This window comes from Chinchilla lanigera, unplaced genomic scaffold (genome assembly GCF_000276665.1).
Source record: "Chinchilla lanigera isolate Chin_1 unplaced genomic scaffold, ChiLan1.0 scaffold00120, whole genome shotgun sequence".
In the NCBI taxonomy this organism is placed as follows: Eukaryota; Metazoa; Chordata; class Mammalia; order Rodentia; family Chinchillidae; genus Chinchilla; species Chinchilla lanigera.
Window position 1 is genome coordinate 4,581,862 of NW_004955521.1, and position 26,795 is coordinate 4,608,656.

Here is a 26,795-nt window from a genome sequence, read left to right on the forward strand (position 1 = left end):
GTCTCAAAAACAGCAACAAATCCACAATGTTAACACATTGCGTGCCCCGTGGTGTTGGCAGGTCATCCGGCAGGAGATAGGGAGAATATTTGGGAATGAATTACAGAGGTTATAGAGCAGTCACAGTTACTTTTTTCTTCTTGGAAAAAGACATGGTATTTTATGTTGGATGAAAAAAGCAGGAAGGGCTTTTTGGGGAGGTATGTGTTTGGGGTTTTGTTTTGTTTTGTTTTGTTTTGTGTGCTGGGAATCACACCCAGGGCTGTATGTGTCCCAAGCATGATGGGCATTATCTGTAAGCTTTCTATATAGAAAATAAAGGAGTACTAAGTGTGGATTTTACTCTCAAAGAGTTTGTTTCTTGATTTATTTAAGTATAGCCACAAATAGCCACGTAGTACCACTTAGAGTAGCACCACATTATGATCTGAGATTTAAACACTAAATGGCTTAGTAGAGGGTTTTTTTTTTTTTTTTTTTTTGGTTGATGCTGGGATGAAACCCAGGCCTTTGAATATGGTGGACAAGTCCTCTACCACTGAACTATATCCTCAGCCCAGATAATTAGAGTCAGTAGCTTTTCTAAGTATTGTGTAATGGTCTACACAATAGTAATTTTATATTAAATCATATGCTTTGTGTCCCATTATAACTTTGGTCAGTGGGATAAAATAGTGGCTCCTCAGAAAGCTTAATTTCATGTGAAGAGACTGAACTCATGGACAAGCCATTTAACTGTAAATTGTGACTGCATGGAATTCCTTTTTTTGGTAACAGTTGATTCCCTCACCTCACATACACATGTTCTCAGCTAAAGCCTGCCATCTTGTGGCCTTTAAAAGACAGGCTTTAGAGGGAAATTTTTGCTATGATGTTACAGTTGGATTATGATACCAAAATGAGTGATAACAGATCTTTTTAAGTTATATTTTCTTAACATTTGGTCAGATAATTTCTTCATTGTATTTTAATATTACAGAACTACTTAAAAATTGCTGTTAAAGACTTCTCTTAGCCCATCCTCAAATGCCAGTAGCAAAAATATTCTTCTACAGTAACAGTTTTAAGTCAGAGCACATGCTGAGAACTGTGATAGTAGTAAAGCTTTCCCCAGGTGATGAATTATAGCGGAATTATTTGAACAAGAGAGATACTGTGCTTCATGATAATTGTTGGACAAACTAAAGGAACTTTAATTTTATAATAGCTCCATTTAATGAAAAGTAACATTTAGAGAAAAGTAAATCTCAATTAACACTTCCTTTTTGGTAGTTAATAATATAAACTGACCATTTTTCTGCAAGATATTAGAGAGGCTCTTGTAGTTTAGAAAATCTTAAATCCTCTCTTAAGAAATGAAAGGTGCTAGCAAGCTTCTTGGGGTCAATTTTTTAAGAGGATTTCTGTATGATGTATCATTAAGTTATAAAATTACTTAAAATAATTCTAGTTCTATTATATTTAATCTCATTGTATATTTGACATATATCTTCTGTACATCGTGATCTATAATGTTCATTGCATTTAAAAGTAAACTTCCATTTCTTTAGACATACCTTTTCTCAGTGTGCCTCTTCATAGAACCAGGGCAAGAAATACACTCTCATTCAGAAATAACTTACATTGGACCTCTTTGATCTTTAGCCATTAATAAGCATGTGACATAGAAAGAGAATGTTGTTATCTACCCCAAACTGTAGATCTGTGGTTTTAGTAGGTTTGGGTAGCCCTTACTTAAGCGGCTTCTTTTCTCTCTTGCACAGGCAAGGAAAAGGCCTGAAGTCAGAGGTATGATTTGATGTCTGTGCCCTTTTTCAATTATATTACAGTTATGCTAAGAAAGAATCTGATCTTAATGGAGCCCAGATTAAGCTTCGAGAATATGAAGCAGCATTGAACTCTAAAGATGCAGCTCTGGCTACTGCACTTGGTGACAAAAAAAGTTTAGAAGGAGATTTGGAGGATCTGAAGGATCAGATTGCTCAGGTAAGGCAAGATACTTCTTCACTATATTGGGCAGGTTAATTGCCATCTCTCTTACGCTATGGTTCACCTGAGTGATTGATTTTATTTTTATTTTTTTGGGAAATTTTTATTTAAGCCTTTTTTTGGTGGCTTGCCTGAAGAAGTCTTGAGGTAGCTAACCTACAAAATATGATCACTTTCTCAGTCATGCTATCTGTATTATGTATTCTTTCTCCCTTGTGCAAATACTTACTGTCTCTTACTCTCAGTCTCTTTCATTATTGCATCAAAATGTGAGGTGGAAAAGAGATTTCTTTTTTTTTGTTTTTTTTTTTTTTTTTTTTTTTTTTGGTTTTTCTCCGGTACCGGGAACCGAACTCACGACCTTGCGCTTGCTAGGCAGGCGCTTTTGCCGCTGAGCTAAATCCCCAGCCCCGGAAAAGAGATTTCATAATGCTGTTCTCTCGAACACAGAAGAAATGAAAGTGATTAGCTAAAAACTATTGTTTTGCAAAACATTAGTGATAGGTCTCGTCGGTTCCCCCTGTTGGCACTTACCAGTTTGATAGGTGACCTGCTAGTGGTATCCTGTGCAGGAGACCAATAAAAGAACACAGTTCTGTGATAAGGTTAAAATGAGGAGTCATACATGGATAAATATATAGGAACTGTTGCTTGATTCGGTACATACATATCAAATTCATTGCTAAATGACATCTGTATAAATTTTATTACAATTCTTTTTCCTTGTAATAGTTGGAAGCCTCCTTAGCTGCTGCCAAAAAACAGTTAGCAGATGAAACTTTGCTCAAAGTGGATTTGGAGAACCGTTGTCAGAGCCTTACTGAGGACTTGGAGTTTCGTAAAAACATGTATGAAGAGGTAATTGTATATAATTTTACTTTTTGAAGGAAAAGATATTCACAAGAGGATAAGTTATAAATATATTTTATTTATGATTCTTTCCCATAAGAAATGTATCAGGTAGAGATGATAAGATTTGGGGTTAGGAGAAAGCTTGCAAATCAGCTGTTCAAGGTACGTCTGTAACTCTAATACCGTAAACATAAAATTTCATTTCATCTGACTGAGAAAGACTTGGTCATCGGGAGTTGCTGTCACCATGGTTACATGTTGCGTTAGCCACCTTGCCTGACGTGATTAACTTAGAGCAGTGGTGGCGAACCTTGTAGAAGCTGGTTCCCAAACTGCAACCCTGGATCTGTTTATTTATCAGGAACACTGCAGTTAAAGCTGAATACTGAGGTTTTAGTTTAGAAAAAACAATTCATGCTTTAACATCTTTTGTCTTAAAGAAAAATAACACCTGTGGCATAGGTTTGCCACCTCTGACCAGAGCCACAGAGCTGGTTGGTTGATTGACTGATGGATTGGTTTCTTGAGCCTCTGCTTTGAACCACTTACCCTGACCTTTTCTTTTTATTCTGAAACAGTCTTGCTGAGTCACTAAGTTGCACAGGTGGGCTTGGACACGCAGTACTCGTGCCTCAGCCTCCTAGAGCTCTGGGATTACAGATGTGTGCCACTCTGCTCAGCTCAGCGTTCGTTTCTGTAGGTCAGGAAGCTGAAAGCTGCTTAAAGGATGGTTCTATTTCCGGATCTCTCAAGGTTACATTTAAGCTTTCACCTGAGCTGTAGAAACTGCCCTGGCTTTCAGTCATGGGAGTGTTGACGGGAGGAATCAGCTCCTTGGCACATGCTCTGCGCAGAGTGGCTCATGATACGCCAGAGAGGGAGGCAGGCAGACAGACAGAGACAAGACCACCGCAAAGCCATGTTGTCTTCGATGAGCCAGTCACAGACGGGCCACCATTGCCTTCTGGTGGTCGTGATAGAGCAGCCCCTTAACACAGCATGGCAAGCAGAGGATGCTGGGGTGAGAATGTGAAGAGGCAGCGGACGCCGGGGTCACGGCCTTTATAGGTGCGCGTGTAAAACTGAACATAGCGATTATAGTTTCCGCTGTGGAGATTGAGGAAGCAGCACTGCAGCTGTTGCCACACAGGAGGAGGGCATGTGTGTTCTCTAAAATTGAAGGGGACTAGTGTTCACCCAGGGAGAAGAGTGTGCTCATAAATGTTGTAATAATTTTTAGAAGTTGTATAATTTTGAAAATAGTGACTAACAATGAGTTGAAAAGTAGGAATTCATTGTTGCAGTTAAACTTTTTTTATAATTGGGGGAAATATAATTAATAGAAATCTGATCATTTTTATTACTGTTTACCTAAAATAGGCATTGTTGGTGTCCAGAGCATTGGACAAGAAATCAGTTTTTTATTATTTAAAACAAAAGATTGTTACTGCTACTTTTCTTCGAAGGAGTGAGCAGTATCAAAGTGAAATACTGCATCTGATAACTTGTATCACATACTGTTGCATAATAGTTAACAAATATGACTTTATGAAAGGAGACTTTTGTTTTGTGTTTTTGGAGACAAGGTTTGGCTGTGTATTCTAGGCTGGCCTTGCACTCATTATGTAGCCCAGGCTGGCCTCAAACGCCCAGCGGTCCTCGTGCCTCAGCCTCCCGAGTGCTGGGATGACAGATGTGCGCCACCATGCCTGGTTTATTGTTTTGAGACAGGCTCTCGCTGTATAATCCAGGCTGGCCTTAAACATCTTTTGTAGCCCAGGCTGGTGTTGAATTCTCAATCCTTCTACCTCCACTTTCTCAGTGCTGGGATTACAGGAATGAGCAAAGCACACATGTTATATGGAGTTGACGTATATTTTTGTTTTGTTTTGTTTTGTCCCTGCTCTGTTACTATTGATGTTGTGTGTAGAAAACCAAGGGTATGTTTTTCTTTGTAAAGTCATTGTTTCTATATAAAATAATAATTGAAAAATGCTAACAGTAGAAAGTAATATTTTTACAGTGGATAGCATTTCTGAAGGGTTGATTTTTGCCTTTTTGAGAATGATTTTGAGATATTCCTCTTAATTATCTTTTTCCCACAATGAGGACACTCTCAGTGAGTATGCCTAACTTCTGTTTTGTGAACAGTTAAGGAAAAAAGAAGAACAAGGGAGGTAGACAAAGGGCACGCTGGTAGCAAGGGCTCAGTATTTATTAAACTAAAGTGATACAAGAGCCATTTGCTTCATTAAACAGAATGAGCTCTGGGAAATTCATAGGAGAACCAGGATTTGAACCATGGTTTTCTGATTTATCTGATTCTGTCAAGTGCATTTTCTTCTGCAATGATTAAAAGAAAGATGAGAGAATGTATGAAAAAACACATGCACCAAGATACACAGAGGATTTCACAGAGTTATACACCCCTCTTGTGGCTTAATTATTGCCATTAAAAATATCTGTTGCATTCTTCCTGGCAAGAACCTAAGGTGAAAATTTTATTCTCGGACTTGTTTTCTTAGCCTCAGATTTCACATTTTAAGAAAATCTTATAAAGAGCTGAGCATGGTGGCACACACCTGTAATCCCACCACTTGGGAAGCTGAGGCAGGAGGATTACTGTGATTTCAAGGCCAGCCTGGGCTACATAGTGAATTCAAGGTCATACTGAACTATAGTAGTGAGACCCCATTTTAAGCAAAAAAAAAAAAAAAAAGAAAGAGAATCTTGTAGATTTGAAGTTGTCTGCAAAATCCACATGTATCTTTTTTAGAGGTTTCCTTAGGACTATCAAGAGGTAGGGTAGGCAGTAGCTGGGGAGTGTTTAATGCAGTACCCTTCTAGTTACTTACGATAACATGGCACTTTAGTACATTGAGGCCATTTCTTGCCTTCAGAGAGATAAAGTATGCACATTCTTGGGGAAAAAAAAAAAAAACAAAACCAAGAGAAAACACCCAGAGGTCTGGTTACTATTGTTTCTGTCATTAATTCCGTCTCAGAAATATCCTCACATGAAAACTAAGAGGCAATAGTGTATTCACACTTCCTGGGACAGGCAAAAGTGTGTAAAGCTTCACATGGCCCGACAGCACTCAGACTTGCACCAGCGCAGCCAAGGAGAGTAACTTGTTCTGGTTGACATCATTTTTCTCCCTGCAGGAGATTAATGAGACCAGAAGGAAGCATGAGACGCGCTTGGTGGAAGTGGACTCCGGACGTCAGATTGAGTATGAGTACAAGCTGGCGCAGGCCCTGCACGAGATGAGAGAGCAGCACGATGCCCAAGTGCGGCTGTACAAGGAGGAGCTGGAGCAGACGTACCATGCCAAGGTGAGCGCTCCCTTGACAGCCTCACCACTGTGAGCACCAGGAAGTGATGTTCTGTTCTGTTTTATTAAATGATTCCGTTAGTCTCTGTGAAAATGGAAAATGGATGGATTTTTTTAAAAATGCAGCTTTCTATAAAGATATTATTAGAAATGATAGGAAAATAGGGTTATTCCACTTTCATTCTTATTAAAGGCTTATCTTTTTTGTCCCATTGGCCAGTCATACTGTATAGTTAGGACAAAGCGTCTGAAATACTTTTTTCACAGAAGGTAGTGACATGCTGCCCCACATATCCATGGAATATTATGTTGCTTCTCAGTTCTGACTCCAGGCTGTCCTGGTGTGTAGATTGTGACTACCACACTTGGGTATTTTTGTGTAAGAGCCAAAGGGAAAGTCCCTAATTATTTCTTTCTTTGTCATTGGTACTCATTTGAAAAGTATAAGAACATTACTTGTATTGCCAGACTGTACACACATCTAGGCTTTGCTGGTGAGTTTAACCTCCTGTTAAATATTACATAATTTAAGTAATAAGAATTATTAGTGGAAGACTTAGAAAATCAGGGTCATAGAGTTAGTGAATGTAATTTCCATTGCACGGCTTCAAGCCGTCCATGTTGAGTTTCAGCCGCTGTGTGAAGCAGTGATTGGCTTGTGAAGGTTGGACATCCCGTCGGGGTCCCTGCAGTTGTCTGTCACTAAACACGGGGCAGCGAGCCAGGTGGGGACGGAGCTGCAGTGAAGGTCAGTCACCAACTATGGCTTTCAAGGGAGGTGGGGAAGGAACATAAGAACGTGTGCCCAGCACACGTACACACAGTAGAGTGTGGGTATTTGGAGGAGTAGCGTTTTGTGTGTATTTGAGGAGCTATTTTTGCTTCTGAATTTCTATCTTGTTTGAAGGAATCTATTCTGTACTAGATTTGCTGGGTTAGGGACACATGTAATGTCTTCTTACAGTATCCCCACCGTCCAGTTGCTGTAGCTCATTTTCCTTTTAGAGTATTATTCTAGGCATCACAGGTTCAGCAGTTGAAATATTGAAGTGATACACTTTGGGTAAAATCCCAATTATGTTAACATTGTTAAAGTTTGTATTTTAGAAAATAAATCTGAAAGTGGCGACAAGGTAATTCACACGTCATCGCACTTCGTGGTGCTTTTCCTGTGTTTCATCAGCCTGTTACCAGCAGGACTTAAGTCTGAAATGCTTTGGGGTGAATCATGCTTCCTCCTTGGCTCTAATTTAAAGATAAGGCCATGTCTGCTGCTTTTTTCAGCTTGAGAATGCGAGACTGTCCTCAGAGATGAACACTTCCACTGTCAACAGCGCCAGAGAAGAGCTGATGGAAAGTCGCATGAGAATCGAGAGCCTCTCGTCTCAGCTTTCTAGTCTTCAGAAAGAGGTAAGAAAACCCCTTCCCGTAGGCAGAGTCGAGTTAAACTGGGAGGCCCCCTTGACCAGAATCCTCTACCTGCTCTGCCTGTCACTCCGCCCACTGTTTGTCACAGGTGATATTTTTTGGCACTCTAGTTTTCACAGGGCTTTCCCAGATTTTTTTCACTTTGCATTGCATAAGCATCCTCTGAGCAGATGCTGTTACTCGTATTGAGCAGAGCTCAGGGGTGAATGGGGCTCTTTGTTTACTGGAATTGCCCTCAGCCTCAGGTTTTCCACGGTGTCTGTCAGCCTCGTCTCTGCAGAGGGCTCTTCCTGACCCATCGTTGTCATGTGTAGAAAACAACATGAAGGAAGATTTGGAAGAATTCATTGTGGGTGATAAATGCTTTGTGTTTCTAGACAAATTCCCTTTGTGCTTGAAATACCTAGTAATTAGGTTCTTGGGATACAGCATTAATTTCTGTATTTATTAGGAATTTGGGGGTTTCCTTGGTACACCTAAGTGGCAGATGATTGCACTGCTGATTGTGTTGAGTGGTAGCCTGTCAGTACATGGTGTTGTGTTCTAGGTACAACTTCAAATCGGTGCATAGCTTCAGGTCTGTCAGTCTGGGACAGTGATGGCGAAGCTTTTAGAGACTGATGTCCGGACGGCAATCCAAAACCTACTAACTTATCACAACCTGAATACTGAGGTGTTAGTTTAGGAAAAACAACTCATATATTAACATGTCTTGTCTCAAAAACCAGGAACATGCGTGCCATGGGTTTGCCATCACTGGTCTGGGGTGAGGTCAGTATGGGTACAAAGTACATACAGCCATGCAAATAGTCAGCATTGCTTTGAAATTTACTGCTCAATTTAATTACTTGGGAAGTAATTGGGAAGTGATACTTCAACTTTTGTTTTCCTTCAAGGTGAAAATCTTGTTTTGTATTTTCCACGTAAGAATGAACTGTATGTTAATTCGTTCTTGACTTTGCTTTTCATTTTCATTTTCTTTTTAGTAAATTTTTTTCTAATCGCAAAACAGGCATCATTTATTGTACAAATTTAGAAAACAAAATGGATCACATAAAACAGGCTGGTATAAAAGAATTAGTTAACTGTAAGTTTTATATTGCTTATGAATACTGAATCAGAATATAAAATTTAAAAAAATTATAAAAATTTACAACTGTTTTATCCCAATAATACTTTGTTTTCAGGGAAGAACTGAGCTGGAAGTGCAGTCACTTACCCAGAGATTACAAGCTAATAAATGAGTTTCTCTTCTCGTTCCCAGTTTTCCATTTGTACCTCATTCTCTTCAAAGGTTTCCTTTTAGGAATTTAACAGATACTTTGTTTTCTGTTGTACCATCTGTCTGAGTCCTTTCGGGGCTGCTGTTAAAATATAGACTTGGTAGCAGTGAGAGCAGAAACGCATTTCTTACAATTCGGGAGGCTGTGAAGTCCAAAGCCAGGGCACTGCCGGAGTGGGGCTATGATGGGGGTGCTTCCTGCTTCCGGGCGATGCCTTCTTGTCGTGTCCTCAGTGACGGGAGGACGGGTGAGCTCCGGTGGCCACGTCTCTTAATACCATCATGATGGAAGTTTGGGTTCAATGTGTGAATTTCCGAGGGGCATGTTTATTCCATAGCACTGTTTTTTAATATACTTTCTAGAAATAGGCTTTTCTGGTCTTATGCTGAGTTAATACTGACTGCTTTCTCCATTTGATGATCCATATTTTAATTATTACCTCTCCTTTACTGTTAGTTGTCCCTATCTCTTTCACTTACTTGTCTGAGGCTTAATTCATTTGATCATACTTGGTTGAGCTTGAGGTCAATCTTCATTTTTATAGACTTGTCTGTGGTTAAATAGGGGTTGGCTCTGAAACTTAGTAGTTAGGTCTTCTGACGTAGGCTCAGGGTCTTTTCCCTGTTGGTTGTTAATTCTATTCCCATCCTTATTGGTTTTTATCCTCATATTGTGGGTTTTTTTTTTTTTTTTTTTTTGGTTTTTCTCCGGTATCGGGAACCGAACTCACGACCTTGCTCTTGTCAGGCAGGCGCTTTGCCGCTGAGCTAAATCCCCAGCCCCTCATATTGTGGGTTTTAAACAGTGTTAGACTTGTCCCTGAGTGTATTTCTTAGCAAATAGAAGAGAGAAATATTCCCTTCAGCCAAAATAGCTTTTAATTTTTCTGGGTAGAGGGAATTTTTTTTCTTCTATTCATTATTGATAGCAGATTTTATGATGAAGGATATAATTTTATTAGTGAGTAAGCTTTAGCCTTAGAAAAGACATTAAAAAGAAAAAGATGATCTTAATACTTTCTGTCATGCAATAGTACAGTATTTCTTGTTGAGTCATAGAAGTTTCCTCATGCTACCTGTTAAGCCATAAGAGTTTCCTTTTGGTTATGTGATTCATGTTAGTGAAGAAGTATGTAAATTATACTTCTTAAATTTTACTTAAGATTGACATTGACCTTAATTGTTTTATTTTTATTTTTTTCCGGTACCGGGAATTGAACTGATGACATTGCGCTTACCAGGCAGGCGCTGTGCTGCTGAGCTAAATCCCCAGACCCCTTAATTGTTTTAGAATTAGGAATTTCATACATTGCTTATAGCATTCCTAGATCCACCCCTCAACTTGGGCCCAATTAATTGGTTGGCCAGAGTCTGCTTGCCTTGAGGAGGAAGAGTTTAACGGTTACACTTCAGAAAGCACCTCTGAGGTACAAGGATATCTCATACTTGAGGCTAGCCAGACCAATTTCGCAAGACCCTGTTTCAAAACAAGAATGGACTGGTGTTGTAACTGTGCTAGAACTCTTGCCTGCCATGTACAAGGCCTTCAGTTCAAGCACTACTGCTCAAACATGAACCTGATTTTTGTTTTTCTAGTACCCAGACTCTAGCAACTTTTATTGCCCCTTAGATCACAATAAACTATGTTACAAATTATTAAAAAAAAGCAATTGCAGACCACTAGCACTTACCGACTTAACAATAGAGGCAGCATCTTAGAGATAACTTAGTTTAATGTCTTCATTTTATTTCATTTTTTTTTTTAAATTTACTTTTTGAGACAGTGTCTCTCTATGCAGTTCAGACTGGCATTGAGCTCACTATGTAGTCCAGGCTGGCCTTAAATTCTCAGCAATCCTCCTGCCTCAGCCTCCTGGGTTCTGGGGTTACAGGTGTGCACCACCGCGCCCGGCCCTCATGTCTTCATTCTATAAATGCTAGTGAAGGTGGTCACCATTGCCAAGTCTCACGGTGGTCAGTGCAGACTTGGAAAGCTTTCCGTCTAACTTCTTATGCGCTGTTTCTTGTGAATCACTATACAGCAAACATAAATGCAGCATCTTAAAATACTTCTATTTAGGAGGGTGATTCAGAGTAACTTTAACAGTTTTTTATACCTTGGTTTTGATTTTTACCTTTTAAAGAATCAGCAACATCAAAGGCAGTCAAGTATAGAGACATGCACTCTGCGTTTGGAAGCCTGGGCTTAGAGGCTACGTGGGAATGCTGAACAGCTTGTCTTCCCGGCTGTCTTTTCGAGGCCCTCTTTGTTGTCTTATCTCCCACATCTGGAACAGACTGAGGAGGTTAAAGAGAAGGCATTTTGAAGTAAGAGTGTTCAGAACAGAAAGGCGTAGGAGAGGAGTGGATTTCCTTGTTTATAGTATGGTTTTTGCAAGTGTGGTTAATTGCAAGCTCTCTGAGGCACAAGGGCTGTTACAGTGTCTGAAGAGGAATGCTTGTTTCTGATGCAGAATGTCAGGTGTTCCTCAGGAACTTAATTGATTGAGGAATATTTTAAGTGATCTTTTTATTTTAGCCTAACTTAAGATTTTAGGTGAGTCTGGAGCAGAAGTGCAGATGGAGTTCATGTGTGCCGGTCCACTTTCTCCCTTCTTAGCGTCTGAGGCTCCCATGGGGTATTTGAGAAACGTACAGTAATCCGTAACTATAACCGAGACTCCGGACTCCGGATTATACCAGTTTTTCCGTTGCCATCTTTCTTTCCCCGGGTGCCACCTGCTTCCCTACTGTCCCCTGGGCTACTTTGACGGTGTCTTGGGTTTCTTTGTTTTTTCATGACCTTGCGTCTTGAGGAGTGGCCAGGTGTCCCAGAGACTGTTATGGAATTTGGGTTTCTCTAGTGCTTTTCATATAATTAGTCTGGGGCTTTGGGTGTTAAGTGCCTGTCCTGTCATGTGGTATCCAGGACTACACAATAATTTCTGGCAAAGTGTCGTTGCGATTATATTTGCCAGATTTTCTTCACTGTCAGTAGAGTTAGCATTTTTCCCCTTTCAGACTCTGTTCTTGGAAAGCAAGTCACTAAATCCAACCTACCCTCAAGTGTGAAGGGCAGGAATTAAAATCCACTTGATGGGGGTAGATCTTTTGTTTTTGTTTTTGTCTTTTTGAGACAGGGTCTCGCTGTGCAGTTCAGGCTGACCTTGAACTCACTTTGTAGCCCAGGCTGGTCTCGAACTCGCAACAGTCCTCTTGCCTCAGCCTCCCAAGTGCTAGGATTACAGGTGTGCACCACCATGCCCGGCTGGGGGAGATCTTTATTTAGTGGAATTTTTCTGTGAAGATTACCCCATTTATTTACTTGTTTATGTGATAATGGATTTATGGGCATGTATTTTATAGTTTTGGTTATAATCCAGTACTATATTATTTTATTGGCTCAGATCATCGCCTCTTTTGGAATACTGCCAAGTTTACCACTGTGTACCTTGCTTTTTGAGCAGCTCCTTGCTGCCTGATACTGTTAAGATGCTCCAAGCTTACCATGTAATTTTTCTACCCAGCCCTAGAATTACCCGTTTTTCTTAAGTCCTGGTTCTTTTCATTAGAGTTATGTAGAAATTTGGATTTGGGTTCATTGGTATTGAGGTATCATTGCTTCTGGACCCCCTCACAAGGAATAGAACTCTGTACGTAATATATGTGTGTAATGTGGTCCATGTGTACACACATATGTTTTTCTTTTTCTTTGAAAGAGGAGAGAGAATGTGGGGGAAAGACGAGAAGTAAGAGAGAGGAAAGGAGACGGGGGCGTCGGGGAGGAAGGCGGGAGAATGGAAAGGGGGAGGAGAGAGGGGAGGGGCTACATGTTCTTATATTAAGCTGAGTTCAAGCAGATGTGTGACTATTGTGAATCTGGCATCACCAGGTTCACCTTTGGCTTTCTAAGCTGCCCATAACTTCTCTATATGAACGAGAAACCTGGTTTGTCCTACCAGTTCACTTATTTCATGAGCCACACAGTGTTATCTAAAACAGTTTAAAAATTTCATACCTATGCCCCTGCGAGGAATAAATTTACCAATAGGAGCCCAGTATTTATTATAATGTGTGGTTTCTTTTTTATCTGAAGCTGTTTGGATTTAATGTTCACATAGTAAGTTAGGTGTCCTTTCCCCTCCAATGATGGAGCGACTTGTGATTCTAAGGGCCAGCGCTTCCTTCCCTCCATCAGTCTGAATTGATTACCTTTGTCATATTCTGAGACTACTGAGGTGAATTCTGTCATGGAGAAAAGCAGAAGAATAATTATGCAGCAAGCCACAAGGTCTCTAATATGAACTTTCTGGTGTAGAATGCGATTTTTGATTTTTTTATACCAAATACTACATAAAGTTTCTGTATTTACAGTAATATTTTACATCATCCTATATCATGTGTCCTTGTGTGCCTGATGAAACATGGACAAGCACAGCAATCTGAAAGGGACACATGGTGGTGGCTTCCACATGAAAACCAGAGCCCCTAGCTGGGCATGGTGGTGCATGCCTGTAATCCTAGCACTCGGGAGGCTGAGGCAGGAGGATCGTTATGAGTTTGAGACCAGCCTGGGCTACAAAGTGAGCTCAAAGGCAGCCTGAACTGCATAGCGAGACCCTGTCTCAAAAAGACAAAAAAAGAAGAAGAAAACCAGAACCCCTTCTCTTTGGTTCTAAATATCCCTCAGCAGGTCTCCAAAACATGCTTTCATCCGTCCTTGTTTTGTGAATGTGTTTTCCTATCTTTTTAATTTTCTATTTAATTTATACTTTTGAAGTGACAGCCTTGTAGGGAAACCAGACCTGACCTTTATTTACCACAAATACAGTTTAAAATTTATTTGGTGAAGTACAGAAAAAAATTACATGGATATTTACAAACTTAATTTGTGGTTTATTTCTGTTTTTAGCCTTTAGTTAGCCAAAGTCTCCTAAGAGCTGTGGTTTGTATTTTAAGAATTTTGGTTATTAACATCTTAATATGTTTTTGAATTCTAATGGTTTAGAGATTCATAGGTCTCTGTTTTTCAGTCTAGGAAGTGGTTTAAAATAGCAGCCTTGTGCTTATGTTGGAATGTTCCTAGGAAGTAAGTGTGTTTCTTTGAATCTGAAGTCTAGAGCATGTTTGGAGAGGATTCAGGAGCTGGAGGACTTACTCGCCAAAGAACGGGACAACTCTCGCCGCATGCTGTCTGACAAAGAGAGAGAGATGGCCGAAATAAGGGATCAGATGCAGCAGCAGCTGAACGATTATGAACAACTTCTTGACGTGAAACTAGCACTGGACATGGAGATCAGTGCTTACAGGAAACTCTTAGAAGGCGAAGAAGAGAGGTGAGCCCTTGAGGAGTTACCTGATCTTACCGACTTTTTTTTTTTTACCTCCACTCCTTTAATTTAAGGAAAAATAAGAAATTTTTAATAATCAAGGCAATGCTGAACATTTTCTTTCATTGCTTAAAACAGCAAGCTATAAAGGTGGTAGTGTTTCTACTGCAACAGAAAATGTTGATCAAGGAGTTTTAGTTTAAATATTAGAGTTAGTCTGGATGGGCTCTTGGGATTGTAAATGTTTTGGTAATCTGACATGTTAGAGAATACCAAATTTGCTGAAAGAGACTGTATACTTACTTAAATTTCAGATCTGGTTAGCGTACTCTTTTAATACATGCTCTTAGGAAAGAAGTGCTGATGTGGCTCAGAGGTAGAGCACTTGCCTAGCATTGCAGTACCATGGGCTTAATTTCCAGCACAGCAAAAATGAAGGCAAAAGCCAGAAAGCTAATCACTTTTAATACTATGTACATTGTAACTATAAGAAAATACAGGTTTGAAAAGAGAAAGAAGTGTACTAAATAAAACAGTGATTATCTGTGGAGAAGGAAGTAGAGAAAATGATTCTCTTGGTTTCCAAGTTCTTTACTTATGGTTACATTACTGTTTGCTTAGAGAAACCATTCAGATTACTACTATATTTTAAAACAAGATCAGTGGAGGGAGCATTAGAATCAATAAATGTTTTCTTAGTTTATCACATTTTCTACCAGATGGTAATGTCTTACTTTAGAAATGTCTGTGCAAGATGTAAACCTTTTAAAGAAAATTAAACGCCAGGCATGTGCACATCTGTAATCCCAGCATTCTGGAGGCGGAGGCGGGAGGATCACTATGAGTTCAAGGCCAGCCTGGGCTACATAGTGAGTTTAAGACCAACCTGAATTATATAGCAAGGACCGCCCCCCTCCCCCCTAAAGAAACCCTTTAGGTAAGAAGGGCAAGCATTTGTGTTTCCTAAGCAGAGTGCTTCCTTTCCCTCCAGGCTGAAGCTCTCTCCGAGCCCGTCCTCCAGGGTGACGGTGTCGCGCGCGTCCTCCAGCCGCAGCGTGCGCACCACGAGGGGAAAGCGGAAGAGGGTGGATGTGGAGGAGTCAGAGGCCAGCAGCAGTGTGAGCATCGCCCACTCCGCCTCGGCCACCGGGAGCGTGTGCATCGAGGAGATCGATGTTGACGGCAAGTTCATCCGCCTGAAGAATACCTCCGAGCAGGTGAGGTCTGGCTCGAGTTGCCCAGCGGCATTTGCAGTTTGCTGTGCTGTGATGCAGTTGTAATAGCACCTCGCTTGTATTTGGATTTAGTAAGTTTTCACAGAATAAGGGTTCCCTTTTTATTTAAATTCATGAAATAAAGTAACAATTAAAATAGGCAGAGGAAGAGGTGTGGTGCCCTTGTGATTTGAAGATTTTCTTCATTAACCTTCCTCTTGCAGTCCAGGGCCTGAGTGCGTTTGGTCATTTTGTCACTGTGGCCTTCCCAAGGTTGAGGCATCACTTCCTGCTGCACAGCCAGAGATGTGCAAGGGTTTAGAAGGATTCTGTGAAGATGGTGAATATTCTTTCACAGGCATTCATGAATGCTTTATGAAAGAAGGACCTGTGAACCCGGCCTCATAGGTTAAAGGGTATTTTTGTCTAAATGAATAAAGAAATGTTAGATTTGATTTGTGTCAAAAGTAGTATGAAGCCCTGTTTGAAGTAATTTGCTTAAAAGTGAACATAAGATAATCACCACAGGGATTTCTGAAGTTTGGAGCGGGGCTTTCAGAACGTAGTGGCCCCTGGAGGGGCTTTGGGAGCGTGAGACAGTTCTGACACAAACGTAGTCACCTGCACAGCCGGATGGATGTCACCTCCTCGAGTGTTTAAGGTCTGCTAAAAGTTATTGTGAAAGTCACTCCTGTTCTTATAAATATTTCAGCTGTCATGAGCATAGGTAGAATTTGAAAGCTCAAAAGAGCACTAGCATTTCCAGTACTAAAGAGATGTCTTTATGTGTTTCCTACAACCACCACTGAGAGTAGTCAATGAATATTCAATTGGTCACTCATGTATAGCTCTATTTATTTTCTATAGAAACCACTTTGAAGCTACAAAGTATAGTATAACAACCATTGCTAATAACCTACCACCTTTGTCTGTAACTCACTATTATTTGTCTATTTGTTTTCCTGAGAAACTATCTTGTAGATAACAATATGTAAAACAACAACCATTGGTAATTTCCTACTACTTTGTCTATAATTCGGTAAGCCCCCCTATTACTATATTATCCTTCTTTTTCTCTTTAAAATTAAAAAAAAAAAAAGAGATGTCTTGACTCCAAGGCCTCTTGGTCACAACTTTAAGAGGAGGGTAGCTTCTCCTGCACTGTGCTTAGCATTCCCCGTGTCTCCGAAGGTGGAGTGGCCAGGTGCGGGACTGTCCCGGAGCTGACCCTTAGCCCCGGCTTCCTTTTGTCTTTGGGTTCAGGCTGGATACAGATCAGTGTAGCGGATTGTTGTACCCTTCTGCACCTTTCCTCATTGGATCGGGGCTGGAGTTGATAACTGTCAACTAGGTCTGACTCACTGTATCGTTAGCTGGGTTTTGAACCCGAATACTTGGAGATGAAAGAGCTAAATGTGGACAGAAGAACACAGATACGAGGAACAAAGGACAGATTTATTTTGTTTCTAAGCTATTAATTATCTCTTAAAAGCTTAAAGTTATCAAATACTAGGTGTTTACGATTGTGATTGTAACAGCAAGATTGTGTTGCAAATTTGAAAGACTTGCCTGATCTGGCAGTGAGTGTGACTAACTTGGTTTAGTTCACACCTCTGTTCTTCTAGCTTTGTCCTGTTTAAAATTAAGTACCTTACCAAACTGTGGCATTGTTGAAGTTATTATTTTACTGAATGACAGAATTGTATTTTCTTTTTATAGTAGGAAAATAAGGATCATAGAAAGACAACCGTAGAGCTATCTTAGTTTAAAAGCCTCATGGACTCATGTATTAAATTATTCCTTAACTTCATTTATATTTAAAGTAACCTTGTTATATTTTGCTCTGTGAATAGGATCAACCAATGGGAGGCTGGGAGATGATCAGAAAAATTGGAGACACATCAGTCAGTTACAAATATACCTCAAGATACGTGCTGAAGGCAGGCCAGACCGTTACAGTAAGTGGGTTTAGTCATCATTTAGCTTAATTTTATTGTTGCAAATAACAGATAAAGTAGTTTAAAAATTTTTTGGCCTGCAGAGAAGCATCTTAGAAATGGACATTAAAACATCTTTTGCATTATTAAGGCATCATAAGTGCTATCACGGATTTTAAAAATTCTGTCTTATTGAGAGTGGTGAAAGAATGAGCCTTTGAATTTTTGTTTAATCTTGTCTTTTCTGGTGGGTATAAAATAGCTGTCTCTTGACTGATACTGGTACCCTAGTTTAATTCAGGAGCTAGTGCTTGGCTTGAAAAACTGTTAGGAATGTAACACGAGCATTGGTTCAAGCAGCAGTCACTAGTAGCCTTGATGAACTTTAAGATTATGAGTAATAATTTGGTGTCCAGGCCCTGCCTCGGCCTTAGCTGTCTGTCTCTAGGCTCGGTGTATGGCCTGCATTTTAAGCACCCGCCCCTCCGTGACGGATCCCCTAACATCTTTGTAGAAGATCAGAAGCAGACATAACCATATAATTGAGGAGTTGAGGCTCACGGAGTTGTGATTTGTCCAGGATTTAAACATAGGTTTTCTTACTATAATATTTTCTTTACCTATTGTTTTCTGCCGATAAATATTTTAGAAATAAGGCAGAATTTCTGTGTTGAAAAAGGAAGTTACTTTTTTTTGTTTGGCCTTTTTGGGGAAGAAATTACATTTTCCTTTGAACAATGGGTGATTTACCCATTTCCTACATTCTTTCCAGACTCACACCCAAGGACATTGTGACACTTTTTCTGGCTGGACAGTTAGCAGTTTTTATAAGAATATTGTAGGCATGCTGTCTGGTGCAGAAGGTCTCTTCCTGCTGTTGGCAGCTGGGGGACACTAGAAGGGGCCCAGAGGGCTTCACTTGAAGGATGGCTACAGAAGGATGGCCTACAGAAGAACAGAACACTAAGGCAGTTCACTGCGTGGGCCCATCCCCTGGGTACATCGCCAACCCCTGCTCTTACAGTGATCCTACCCATTTGTACCATTTCTGCCTCATTTTTGGATGGCAAAAGTAAGAAAACTTTCTCAAGTTCAGTTGCTGTGTAGAGTAATTAGGATGCCAGCAAGGTAACGTATCAGCTGGGGAAGTGAGGCCTCCAAAGCTCTGGGAGCTCCGTAACAGCAGTTCTGAAGATGGGGGCAGGGTCCTCAATCTTTTAGAACTCGAGCTCAGATTTCATCGTGTTGGTGTGAAGGTGCTGGGTTCTGGGTATGTTAATGATGTTCCTTCTCTTTTCCAGATTTGGGCTGCAAATGCTGGTGTCACAGCCAGTCCTCCCACTGACCTCATCTGGAAGAACCAGAACTCTTGGGGCACTGGCGAGGATGTGAAGGTTATATTGAAAAATTCTCAGGGAGAGGTATGGTCATTTATTGGTATCAGTACAATGGCAAATTCACTTGAAAGTTTGTCGTACAAGTATGATTTCTTCTCAGACAAATTGATATGTGAAGCAACTGCTTAAATCAGAGCAAGGCTGCTAATGAGTAAATCAAAATAAGTGATAGCCGGGCGCAGTGGTGCATGCCTGTAATCCCAGAATTTGGGAGGCTGAGGCAGGAGGATCATTGCGAGTCTGAGGCCAGCCTGGACTGCAAAGTTAGCTCAAGGGTGGCCTGAACTGCATAGCGAGACCTTGTCTCAAAAACACAAAAAACAAACAAATAAAAAATGAGTCATAACTACAAGTTTTAGGAATAAACCTTGATCACAGAGTCGATAGGTTCCAGAGGCCCATTGTCTGTGTCCAGATAATTTGTCTCTACTGCACATTGGCTTTGACTTTGAGCAACTTCACTTCTCTGAGCTTTCTCATTTAAAAATAGCTACCAGTACAGACAACATAAATGAGGTGGTCCGTGGGAAGTGCTCAGCGCTTGGCACTGTGCACCTGTCTAGTACAGGCTTCTGTGATCGGCCTCCTTCCGAGCTGAGTGCTCTGGCAGCGGTGAGCTGGTGGGGTGGAGTGTATCTCTTTTCTGGTGTATGCATTAACGTGTCATGCTTAGGGTTCTTGCTGAAGAACCTTCCCTCTTGTGTGCACATGTACAAATCCTTAGCAATACTAGTCTTAGAGGTACCATTTCCAGTTAGCTGCTTTGAAGCTGGTAAAGCTTGGCTTTATCAGGTCTCTTCCTCGTTTATAATGTTACCCTGGTGCTGTGCAAAATGCCACTGAGCCTCTGTTTAGAACTGAGCAGTCTCTTCTCTGTTGCTGTTGCCATGAGCCCGTCATGGGACTTGTGCTCTGTGCTTGTGCCTCTTACATTGCTCTTCATTATCGCGAGGTTCGCCTTCCCTCCTCGTCTGCCGTGAGAGCTCTCGCTGGCTTGCCTGGCAGCCCCAGTGTGCGCCTTGCCCCCGAGTTCTCCCATTTGCATCTGCTCACCCAGCCTCATGGCTGGCACCAGGCATGCACCTCAGTCTGAGTGGGAATGCTGGGCTGCAGACACGTAGGGAGGCTGACCGTATTGTAAGTGCAGGGCTACCCGTTTGGAAAGTCTAGGTACTCCTGTTGTATGTCAGCTGCTTTATGGGGGGAATACAGAAGGAAAGAAGCCACGCCTGCTTTCTGTTGTTGTGAGTCACGAACCTGGAGGAAACTGGCAGATAAGATAAAGGCATAAGAGAATTCCTGAAAAAATGCAATCCAACGGTAAGCTATGGTGTCTCAAAGAGTCACGGAAGAGATCTGTCTTACACAGAGTGGTCAGGGAAGTCAGCCTTGAGGAGGTGATACCTGAGGCTAAACCTGAAAGATGAGAGTCAGCAGTTGAGAGAATGGGAAGAAAGTCTTCCCCAACAGAGGGGACAGCAGGTGCAAAGGTCCTAAGGCAGCAGCAGGTTCTTTCTTTTGTAGGAAAGGGAGCCGTGACTAGCAGAGATGGGATAGGAGTGAGGTTGCTGGATGGTTTTTAGGGAGCGTGTTAAGATAAACAGGATGAAGAGAGAACTTTCACTGCTGGGCAGGTTGTTAGGGGTACAAAATCAGGCAGAGGCCAAGCAACTGAGGAGAGTCACGGGCTGTGAGATGGTTCTCTAGGTAGAAGAGAAGTAAGCCAGTTGAAGAGTACAGCGAAGGCAGACTTGATAGGATGCAGTGATGGTAAGGTAACTCTGAGGGGCGCTAGAGAGGCAAGGATTACTTTGACCTTTCGTTTGTTTGCTTGGGTGACTGACTGGTCCTGCACTGAGGAAGCTGCAGGAGGAACAGGCCCGCAGGAGAAGGGTTGAAGAGCTGGGTAAGGGGCTTCTGCCACGGGAAGTTGGAGAGGCCGTGAGGTGTCCAAGTGCAGACGTCTGGAGGCTGTTGAGCAGTGACTGGAAGCCCCAGGCAGAGGCGTTGGGGCTCCACATTGCACACGCAGGATCTGAAGTTCACGGACTGACTAGAAGGAGCTTGTCACTGGAGAAGGGGGTCCAGGGTTAAACCCCGGAAAATATACTTCTAGGAGTAAGTTCGAGCAGAGAAGGGAAGAGGTGCAGCCAGAGAAGGAGCAGGAGCAGCCCTGGGTGTGCTACTGGGAGAGCCGCAGTGGAGTGTGCAGGGGCCAGCGGCCAGCAGGGCCAGTCAGCGTCTTCCCGGGCCCTCCTCCACCGCGGGAGCCGGCAGACTCCGGGTTGGTCGGGGCTCAGTGTGCCAGAGTGCCGTCGCTGGAGGGGCGTGCTGGGGGCGGGGACTGTCCTGACCCATCTGGACCTTGTGCCTGGCACGAACAGGCGTGCAGTTGGACTGGACCTTCACCTAAGTTCTGAGAGGAGAAAGGCAAATCACGGTATTTGTTACGGGGTTCTGAGGTGTTTGCGTAACAAATCTGTTCCCTGCCCACTTCCCTCCTGCCCTCACTGTAAACATCTGACGATGGATTGCTCTGAGTGAGGGATTTATTGTCTGCTAAATGAGGAGTGCCCTTAATCTCAGAATGAAAATGAAATGGCGACTGATTTTTTTCACTGGAGACCTCAGAACAGTTGCGATTTTGGGGCAGATCTAAAAGTTCACTTCAATACAGTGTCGGCTGTCAGGGTCAGGTACAGATAGATGCCTTCAGTAATTCACAGACTTCGGGTGGCTGGCTCTTCGCTGCTGCAGCCCCTGCGTACTTCCTGCCTCAAGGAAGCATTTGGGAAACCTGCTCAGCTGTGGTGGGTGCCGCCACCCAGGTGCTGGAATTAACTGTAGCTTTTACGTTATTAGGTTTCCCTGATGAGTGAAATTACCGGAATATATGCCTTAAAACATCGTTACGAATGATGATTTTGCTCAGATCCAAAGCATTTTGAGTAGAAATACAGAGAGATTAAATAGGCTTTGGGAGTCCAGTCACCATACCATTTCCCCGCCTCTGAAATAGTTGGTCCAAATTAGAGCAGTTGTGTAGGATACTTAGAATGTGTCTTAAAGCACTATCACTGTCGGCATTTCAGTCAAGCTGCCTTGTCTTACTTTCTCATGGCTGAGAAAGAACGCTCCATAAGCAGCATTAAGGACAGAGAGGTTTGTTGTGGCTCACAGTTTACAGGAGTTGCAGTGCACAGTCAGCTGGCTCTTAAGGCAGGGAGGCTGGCACAGGGGCATCCCGGAGGAGAAACAGGCCATGGCAAGGCCGGCAGAAGGCAGCAAGCAACCGCAGCAGCCTCCCTTTCCCGTTTATCCCGTCCAGGCTGCAAGCCTTTTGGGTGGTGCCACCCATGCCCAAAGTGGGCTTTCCCATTACCACGCCCAGAACTATGACAAACCAGTTAGCGGGCTGCTCCATAACCCTTAATCACAGTATCACAGCCCAATCCATATGGTACACCCGAGACCCAGCCACCTCCCCAAAGCCCCAGCTGTGGCCGCATGAGGCTTTGGGGAAACATCTAGATAGAAGCCGCAACACACCTAAAGCTTACACTTCCCTTCATAATTCAAACACTGAACGTTATTTGGTTTTGTCCATTCTTTGCCATTACTTCTATATTAAATGACTTCTCTCACAAATGAAAATATTAATACAGATCTTATTTCTTTGATCTTCAAATATTTTTGGCACTTATTTAATTCTGTAAGACCACATTTTTTGTTAGTAGGTACCAGATCATATTAGTGGCAGTCTACAGTTATTTCTTTTTTTTTTTTTTTTCTCCGGTACCGGGAACCGAACTCATGACCTTGCGCTTGCCAGGCAGGCGCTTTGCCACTGAGCTAAATCCCCAGCCCCCAACAGTTATTTCTAATGATTACATTTTTGTAAGATTACAGGCAATTGGCTTAAGTCAGTTTAGTTTTTTTTATGTTTTTCTTTTTGCTGGGGGATTGGGAGTGTGAAAAAACCCAGTTAAACTGGCTTTAAAGTAATAGAGGACTTTTTGGTTCACATAATCAAACATTTAAAGATAAACTTGATCCAGTGGCCCACAGAGTCCCCAAGGCCTTGGGTTTTTTTGTTTTGTTTTGTTTTTGTTTGTTTGGTTTTGGTACCGGGAATCGAACTCAGGACCTTGTGCTTGCCAGACAGGTGCTTATGCCACTAAGCTATTTCCCCAGCCACCCAAGGCCTTGTTCTGTTTCTCCTTCCAGGGTTGCCTCCCTTGTAGGTGCAGGATAGCCGCAGGCTGCTCCGTGAGGGACATCATTCCCATTCTTTTTGTGGGAAAGGGTGTCCTCCTCCATGGGCTTCCCATCCCTGGCTTTTCTCTTACTGTACCAACTTGAGTCACACACCCGCTTTAACAGGAGGATTGCCCAAGAGTTTGGGAACCCCTTCTTCTGTGGGTTGTATATGGTTCCTTATAACACATACATGTTCCGTGATGGGGGAAGTGCACCCTGATAAAACTGGGGACTGATAATGCAGGCACAAGGGGTGGGGTGCTGGGTTATTAAAAAAAGTAGAATAGAGACATAAGTACAGCTTTTGTGTGTGTAAATGATTATTTATGCGTATGGAGATATATAGCAGTTGACTTTTCATCTACAAAAAATGGCCTTGATGTATATAGCATTGCTGATTTCTGTGGTGGAAATATTCTAACTGGGGCTAATTGTAGGCTTCCAGCGTGTGAAGAACACAGAACTGCAGAGAGGAGTTCAGTCAGCTGGTGCCAGCTGGCCTCGGCACAGCACTGAACAAAGTAGGGTGCTGCTAGTGCCCAAGGCTTTGAGCATGTGAAGTCCAGTAACGCATTTAATGGGGGAGTAAAACCTGCCATGCAAGACTGTTTAAGTATATATTTCAGGGTACTTGATTAAGTTTGAGTACTTTGCTGAGGACTTTTGTGTGTATGTGTCTGGGAGTAAGAGTCCTATTAGCATCTTGATTAATAGTAATCTTCTGGATCTAAACCTCCCAGTGTGTTGGTTCTAAGTGGTGGTTTATTTCTCTGTCCAGATTTTTAGACACTGTCTAGCTCATTCATTTTCCATGCAGGCTTTCTGCATTAGATTGTTTTTCTAAATGTTTACAGGTGAAAGGTGCTTACCAGCAGGCTTATGTTTGAAAGCAGTGTTGAAGTAGTTCATATTTAATTTAGACAGGGTGCTGCTTTCTGAGCTGTTCACTGAGGGTCACAGTCTTCAGTTGCACCTTGAACCTTCAGCGCCAGGCCGCGTTCAAGACAGGGACACGGCCAGGAGCCATGGGACGGGAAGGTCTACAGGATGCCTCGACTCTCCCTCAGCTTAAGATGAGTGCAGGGAAGTTGGATGGATGTCCTCAGAGCTTTTGAGTGTCTCTTTTTCTTATGTATAAGCTGCTGTCCTCTAGTTGATATCTTGATTTAGTGAATTGTAATGGATCGAAGGAGTCACATGCTTTTTTTGTTACTGTAAACTCAGTTAAGATAGATGGGTTCTTGTGCAGTGGCTGCAGACTGCTTTCACGGAACTGAAGTTTCTAGCCAAGAGACTCAAGATGCCTCATCCTCCCAGTCCTGCAACAGAATCAAAATCCCCACGAAGTTCCGTCCTCCTACTTTTATTTACAAAACGTATCCTTGGAAACAGGTCAGATTGAAGAAGCCTCTTTTCCCTCTTTCATTTTAGACGACTGGCTGTTCTGTGTTAAGTCTCAGATAGACTTTTGCTGAAGTAATTTTACTGTCTTCTGCGGTGGAGTTAGCCTTCTTGAGTGACCTTAGTCAGGATACAGAATAAAATTAGATGCTCTGCAGCACTTTCTAGGACACACTTATTTAGCTACCAGGTCATCAGGTTAGGCTGTGCTCAAACAAAAACACTGCTGCATTTGTACCACATCAGCATTCTCTCCAGGAAAGGAATCTGTATTTGAGCCTTTTGTTAGAAAACGGAAATAGTCTTCTGTTGTACTCTCGTGAATGATAGATCGTCTCTTTGGTACAGGATACATTGGGACCTCACTGGCATGTTGTTAGTAATTAGTGTTACTCTGTTCGATTCCATTTCTTTGGAATGAAAGGGGCCTGTCCTCATCTCACTGCACGGTCTGCGCGTTGCCACCCTGGCCCTGAGAGCGCAGCATTTGGCCTCCAGCTTCATTTTGTTCAGCATTGATTTAGCACTTACTCTTCGCTGGGCGCTAAGATCTTCATGCTGAATTCATGTTGAGTGTTATAAAGAATTTAGTGTGCCAGACCATTGCACAGAATTCTTAGTAACAGAATGGGATGAAAAGCATTGGAAGCTTCTCAGCAGGTTTTTCAAATTGGTTACCAGTAGCTCCCCTGCAGGGGAAATTAAAGGTCTAAGAACTGCTGCTAATTATGTAAAATTCCAGTAGCTAAAGATACTGATGGTATGCCTTTAATTTAAAAAAAAAAAAAAAAAAAAAAATCCCTGATACAGGAATGCTATTTCCTAACAAAGAAAAGGTCCCACTCCCCTGTAGTCACGTGATTTTAAGTGTGGTTTTTAATATAAATGACCATATTTTCAGGAGGTTGCACAAAGAAGTACAGTCTTTAAAACAAGCATACCTGAGGAGGAGGAGGAGGAGGAGGAGCCGTCGGGAGTGGTTGTTGAGGAAGAGCTTTTCCACCAGCAGGTATTACTTTACTTTTCATTTTTATTAAAAGAATTACACAGAAACCTGTCCTGTGGGTGGGGGAACCCTCGCCTCATTAGCTGATGAATCAGAGCAGTGATCTTATCAGGTGAGTATGTCCTTCCAAACTGATTGTTCAAGGTAGGTTACTCCTGGAAAGTGTTAGTATTTTTTCTTCTTTTTTCTCATTCTGTCACGCTTCACTTGTAATGTACATATTGTCATGGGACATGCATATGGCTTATGTTAGTGTATATGGGTTGGACTGCAGGCCCAGAAACTTCCATTCTGTTGGATTCTGTGACTGACAAGCTTAGGTACTCAGAGCAAAAGTGTGTTTGCATTTAAATTGAACACCAAGGAGAGCTAGGCCTGGTGGTGCATGCCTGTAAGCCCAGCACTTTCAGAGGGAGAGGCAGGAGGATTACAAATTAGAGTCCAACCTGGGCAGTTTAGCAAGGCCCTGTCTCAAAATTTACAAAGGCCTGGGGATATACAGTTCAGTGTGAGGGCCTGGGGTTCAATTCCAGCACTGTCAGAAAAGCCCACCAAAGGGTACTATTCAGCTTCAATATGAAACAAATTCTTGCTATATTAAGTTCCTAATTATTATCTAATTGTAAGACAGATTTTAGCTGATGGTTAGGCTTTTGAGAGTTCTTGAAATAAAGAAACTCCAAATTTGGTTTTAATTAGAATTATTAATGACTCATGAGCTTTCAGTTTATGTTCTCAGGCCACTTGAGTCTGATCATTAATCAGAGTTTCTCTCCTTACCCTGTAAGAGTTCATCCTTGTCTCCAGGTTTATAATCCAAGTTCACTTTGCTTCACTAGCCTTAGTCCTCTTTTTTTTTTTTTTTTTTTTTTTTTTTTTTTTTTTTTTTTTTTTGTGGTCTAGGGACAGAAGATAGGGCCTCATTTGAGCTACACTTCCATTCCTTTTTAAAAATTTTATTTTGAGACAGAGTCTCACTGAAGTTCCTAGACTGGGCTTGAACTTGGAATCCTCCTGCCTCGGTCTAGTGAGTGAGTACTCAGTCCTGTGCTAAATAAATATTTTTATGTGTTTTAATGCCCAAGGCTGAGCATCATTTGGGGTAGGTTATATGAAGTAGAATGAGTTTGCTTTCTTAAATCTGGATGCCTTCTCAGACCATTTGGTGCAGTATTTAAGAACAGAATACTTTCTAGTGCTTGGCTTTAAAAGAAACAAGCACAAGGCAGAAGAGAGAGGAAGGGGAGGGGACATAAAAGAATTAAGATAAGTAGTACATATGTCACCTCCTCACGATGGACATAGTCATTATATACTGCAAACTGTACTTAATTAAAGTAATTAAACAGCCAAGAAAACCTTTA

General features: G+C 41.9%; 1 protein-coding gene across 1 annotated transcript in view; it reads left to right on the top strand.

Moving 5' to 3' along the window:
- The first annotated feature begins 1,829 nt into the window (after nucleotides 1–1,829).
- The window catches only part of Lmnb1 (lamin B1), a 28,581-nt gene continuing 3,615 nt past the window's right edge, over nucleotides 1,830–26,795 (top strand). The window contains exons 1-9 of the mRNA XM_013507092.1: nucleotides 1,830–1,986; nucleotides 2,722–2,847; nucleotides 6,007–6,177; nucleotides 7,461–7,586; nucleotides 14,002–14,222; nucleotides 15,208–15,433; nucleotides 17,284–17,388; nucleotides 18,669–18,788; nucleotides 25,327–25,434. Coding sequence (XP_013362546.1) covers nucleotides 2,836–2,847; nucleotides 6,007–6,177; nucleotides 7,461–7,586; nucleotides 14,002–14,222; nucleotides 15,208–15,433; nucleotides 17,284–17,388; nucleotides 18,669–18,788; nucleotides 25,327–25,434 — 1,089 coding nt within the window. The 5' untranslated portion in view covers nucleotides 1,830–1,986; nucleotides 2,722–2,835. The remainder of the gene's footprint in view (nucleotides 1,987–2,721; nucleotides 2,848–6,006; nucleotides 6,178–7,460; nucleotides 7,587–14,001; nucleotides 14,223–15,207; nucleotides 15,434–17,283; nucleotides 17,389–18,668; nucleotides 18,789–25,326; nucleotides 25,435–26,795) is intronic.